This window comes from Prosopis cineraria, unplaced genomic scaffold (assembly GCF_029017545.1).
Source record: "Prosopis cineraria cultivar Desert tree isolate PC_DT_omini unplaced genomic scaffold, ASM2901754v1 PC6, whole genome shotgun sequence".
Taxonomy (NCBI): Eukaryota; Viridiplantae; Streptophyta; class Magnoliopsida; order Fabales; family Fabaceae; genus Prosopis; species Prosopis cineraria.
Window position 1 is genome coordinate 39,295,832 of NW_026555337.1, and position 4,832 is coordinate 39,300,663.

At 33.2% G+C, this 4,832-nt stretch overlaps 1 protein-coding gene across 3 annotated transcripts; it reads left to right on the top strand.

Moving 5' to 3' along the window:
• The first annotated feature begins 709 nt into the window (after positions 1 to 709).
• LOC129314246 (NAC domain-containing protein 76-like) lies at positions 710 to 4,597 on the top strand. Of its 3 annotated transcripts, XM_054957620.1 has the most exons (5): positions 716 to 846; positions 2,511 to 2,715; positions 2,848 to 3,122; positions 3,861 to 3,995; positions 4,086 to 4,597. In XM_054957620.1, the coding sequence occupies exons 2-5, from the start codon at positions 2,550 to 2,552 to the stop codon at positions 4,413 to 4,415; spliced, it is 906 nt and encodes a 301-aa protein (XP_054813595.1). In that variant the 5' UTR covers positions 716 to 846; positions 2,511 to 2,549; the 3' UTR covers positions 4,416 to 4,597. The 3 variants fall into 3 exon arrangements, with proteins under 3 accessions (XP_054813594.1, XP_054813595.1, XP_054813593.1); XM_054957619.1 differs by having other exon boundaries at positions 710 to 846; positions 2,519 to 2,715; positions 3,861 to 4,597; XM_054957618.1 differs by having other exon boundaries at positions 3,861 to 4,597.
• Positions 4,598 to 4,832: the final 235 nt, after the last annotated feature.

Below are 4,832 nucleotides of genomic sequence, written 5' to 3' on the forward strand. Positions count from 1 at the left end.
AAATATAATGGTGAATCTCATCTGTGCACTACTTAATTTGAAGTACATCTCTTTCCAGTTGCATAAACTGTACACAGTTGGAAAGATCTTAATTAAAATAATAGTAAAGCATATCGAACTAATAGAATGAAATCAGCTAAAAATGGCTCTATAGTTCTTTGACTAAGACTGCCAAGTGACAGATATAATTGTATTTTAAATGAAGAAAATTGAAATTGACAGTTAGCAAATTTTCTTCAACCAAGGCGATTTTAAGGAGTAAGGTCCCCCATTCAACCGACAATTACCAAAGCCTACCTTGCATTATTACAATATATTAAAATTTGTATATAAAATTTTGCATACAAATATTATTAACTTATATTCAACAACGGACGAAAAGACGATATAGTTTTGAGTTTAAAAAACGATTTATGAAAACATATGCATGTAACTCTTGCATCTATATATTGATTGTAATGTTTTTGGTAGGACGCGCAGCATTTCTCATGAATTGATTAATTTTATTAACTTGTTTAGATCACACCTATCCAATAATAATTAATAATGTATCTTTCTGATACGATCATATCAAACAGCTAGCTGGATATAGCTTTGAGTCCTTAACTTGTGCTACTACTCTTTCTTCAATCAGTTTCTACAATTACTTAATAGTATTATAAACAGTTTTCTATATATATATATATATATATTTCTGTGCCGTTTCTTGGTTATGATGAACTTGTGAGCGAAGCTGGCTGCATATATTGCACTGAAGACCACACATCTCTATCTCTCTCTCTCTCATGAGCCTACGCCCGTGCCATTGAAGCGAAGGAACTGGGTAAAACCTAGATAGCTAACAAGGTACGCAACTCCTAATTTGTCTGGTTTCTTTTGTCCTGGTGAGATATCCACGTAATTGCCAGCACAAGGTTTGTGTTCTTTAGCTACTTTTTTGATTATCCGTTTGTTTCTACTGTTTCTTCGTCTTAATTATGGCCCTTTTGTTCGTGTCTCTTTGTCTCTGGAGGTATTTTTACTTTCTTTCGTTTTTGTCTTTTTGTCTCTGGAGGTATTTTCATGTTCCTTCTGAGCTTTGTGCTTTTATAGCTCTTGTTTGGACTGAATTTGCTACAGATATCTGAAAGTTCTAAAAGAAAATAAAGCAGAACGTACATGTTTGTTTTGTTTCTTTTGTATGGTTCAGTATTATAGTCTACAAGTAGTTACTGTACTATGAGGCACATGTTCATTTCATTTTTTTGCTGATTCTGATGAAATGATATGATTGTTCTGATATATTGCTGTTTCTGTTCACAAATCTGGCCTCCAATAAGCCAAATTCTATTTATTCTCGAGAAAATAATATATGGCGCATGCAGGTTTATATATATATATATATATAGAGTACAAAGATTAATTTGAACATAAGAAATTTCAAGTAGTAAGATCTTGAAATTCAGTAATTTAACGAGAGTAGTTATCGATCCTTACCTTAAGTTAATTTTTAAGGATGATTCTAGGGTTTACTAGATTGCTAGCTCCCATCTTTTGAATGTATCTGCAGAAAAGTTCTTCCAAATCCTATAGCCTCATGCATTTCCATGGATTATCTACATATATAATCTACTAGATAAATGTACTATAATATTTTGAGCAGGTCTTTGAATTTGGTTCCATATGTATGTTTAATTAGGGGTACCTAATTGGTTTAGTTTAAAGTGGAGTTAATATATATATATATATATATATCTCTATATATATTTCAATAAAAAAAATTATTTTCTTCCTTAATACCCTCTCTTCTTTTGTAGTCATATAATTTTTTTTTTGGCAACAAATTTTCTTTTTGTAGTCATATAATTAGAGCATCACAATTCTCCCAGTGTGAATATGCAGAAATTGAATTATTCTTGAGATAATGACCAAATTTCAGCCTTCAATATTGTTGAACGTTATTCTAATTAACATTAACAATCGATCGCTAATTAAAAGACAACATATAACAGTGTTTCAGTCTCTTATGCATGCATTTTAGTACTTCAAAAATAATCTATTCCCATGTGATTTAAATGACCAAGGAACCAGGAATTGAATTCTCTGCAATATCTAACACAGTAAATGCTCTCTCTCTCTCTCTCTCTCTCACACACACACAGAGTCAATGGAGAGAGACAAAAATGAACCTTCTAGAAGTATTTTTCTGTCTTTAATATTAAGATACACTGTGAGGTATTAATTACATCTTTTTAATATTACCGCTATTTAAATTCATTAATTATGAGAGAGAATTAATGTACATAATGTAAATTTTAAAAAAAATTCATTCAAATAGGATTAAAATTAAAAGTATATTATATTTTCAGACAAAATTAATAACTTAACTACTTTTTATAAGTTTTAGTAAGATAATTGAAAGTATTTTATAAATAAAAAAAGAGTACTCAATATTATTACACATTGTTGAGAAGTTGTAAATAGTTAACTAGCTGTGTGATCATTTAATTCTAAGATGTATGTTTTGTAAGTTTGGCAGGTGAATTAAAAAAGAAGTAGAATCGGAAGAAATGCCAGGAAGTGGACAAGTGAGAGTTCCTCCAGGTTTCCGGTTTCACCCAACTGATGAGGAACTGCTTTACTATTACCTGAGAAAGAAGGTCTCTTATGAAGCCATTGACCTTGACGTCATCAGAGAAGTCGATCTTAACAAACTTGAGCCTTGGGATCTCAAAGGTACATCTTATATATCTCCTAAATAATTCATTTATAGAAGACAAGTGTACTTTGGAGAGATCTATATAACTACAGTTTCATTCTTCAGTGAAAGTACAGCATGCAATGTAGTAATGTGATACTGAATTGCAGAGAAGTGCAGAATTGGATCAGGGCCACAGAACGAGTGGTATTTCTTCAGCCACAAGGACAAGAAGTATCCGACAGGAACGAGAACAAATAGGGCAACCACAGCTGGGTTTTGGAAAGCCACAGGGAGGGACAAGGCCATTTATGTCACTAATTCCAAGAGGATTGGCTTGAGAAAAACCCTTGTCTTCTACACTGGTCGTGCTCCTCACGGCCAAAAGACTGACTGGATCATGCATGAGTATCGTCTTGATGAAGAATACGACCTCCACGTTCAGGTAAAATATCATTTTAACTCCCACAAAGACTTATAATTTTAGAGGATTCTTGAAGTTTTAAGTAGGCTGGCTAGGTTTAACGAGCTTAGGTTATCTTTATATCCTCAAATATATATTGACCTTGTTCTCTCCAAATACACACAAAGTATATACCTAGCGATTGTAATTTATGTGTATTTATTTAGACAACAGGAGAAAGTTAGGTTAGGTTTAGGGGCTTAAGGTTGTCTTCAGATCAAATGATGATCATGTTCTCTCTAGATGAACATAAAATAGATCTACTTTGGGCATACTTAGAGATACAAAACAAAACAAAAATCAAGAGAGGCCTAACCCTTATTTAATTTTGCATTTTAGAGACAACAAAACAAAAGGTTAATTAGGTTAGGTTTAGGAGCTAGGATTGTATTGAGATCAAGTGGTCATGTTTGATCTCTAGAGAAAGTCAATGACCTTCCACATTTCCGGAAAGTCAGTGACTTTTTCTATATCCCTGAAACAACATCACTTTTGAAACCGCTGTAGAAATAAGCTTTTTTTGACTGCTATGCTATAAAAGTCTTTTCTGTGATAGTGCAAATTGCGCAGGCCTACTGTGTGTGTACCTAGAGATGAGAAAACAAAAAAAATATCACGAGAGACTAATCCTTACTTAATTTTGCATTTTATAGTGAGAAGCTTGATTAATTTAGAAAATGCCATGCTTATGAGGGCAATATATTGTTGAGTTTTTGGCAGGAAGATGGGTGGGTAGTGTGCAGGGTTTTCAAGAAGAAGAACCTGAATAGAGGTTGCCAAGCAACAGAAATGGAAGAGGAAGAGTACTTAGCAACACAAATGATGAGAACAAAAAGTAGATCAACCCATCAGCAGGTATTAGACCCAAAACAGCACTATCATCATCATCTTCATCACATGCAAGCACTATATGATCATAACTATAGCCTTGATGGATCAATCCAGCATCTACCCCAATTGCTCAGTCCTGATCAACCTGCAGTATTACCCGCCACTACTTCCATGGACGAAGTAGTCCAGTGCTCTCAGAACTTGTTGAGGCTCACAGGCACAAGTGGGGGTAGTGCCTGCACTGGATTAAATCTCAATCTCAATAATTACAATGAAGATCACTGGTCATTCTTGGACAAGCTTCTTGCTTCTCACCACCAGAGATTCTTGCCTGCACATGATCATCATCATCATGCTGGTGTGGCTGCTTCAACCCAGAAATTCCCAGCTGTTCATCATTACCTTGGTTGTGACACTCGTGACATTCTCAGGTTCTCTAAGTAGAAAGTGACGCACATATATATTTATATATATATATATATATATAGACCAAAACTCTCATTTTCATGGATTATATACATATATGAAGGGGGGAATATATATGTATGTGTGGCTCCATTATATTATTAAGATACTTGTTCAGATTCTACTTTAGTTTGATATATCTTAATTCTTCTTTTTGAGTACATTGAATTTGCGTCTCCAATAATATATATATATATATATATATAGCTATTGCAATTTCTTTGGGCATGGCATACTTATATATAGAAAGAAAGTGACCCTGAACATACGCAAAAGATGAAAATATATATGTATATATACACGTATAATTTCTTGTATTTTTTTAATTTAAATCATTATTTTTGGTAAGCTAATATATATAGATATATATAGTTCATAAGGTTTGCATACACGAAG

Coding starts and splice junctions, on each gene's coding strand:
- LOC129314246 (XM_054957619.1), top strand. CDS start 2,550: ATGCCAGGAAGTGGACAAGTGAGAGTTCCTCCAGGTTTCCGGTTTCAC. Junction 2,716..2,847: donor TGAGCCTTGGGATCTCAAAG/GTACATCTTATA, acceptor ACTGAATTGCAG/AGAAGTGCAGAATTGGATCA. Junction 3,123..3,860: donor AATACGACCTCCACGTTCAG/GTAAAATATCAT, acceptor AGTTTTTGGCAG/GAAGATGGGTGGGTAGTGTG.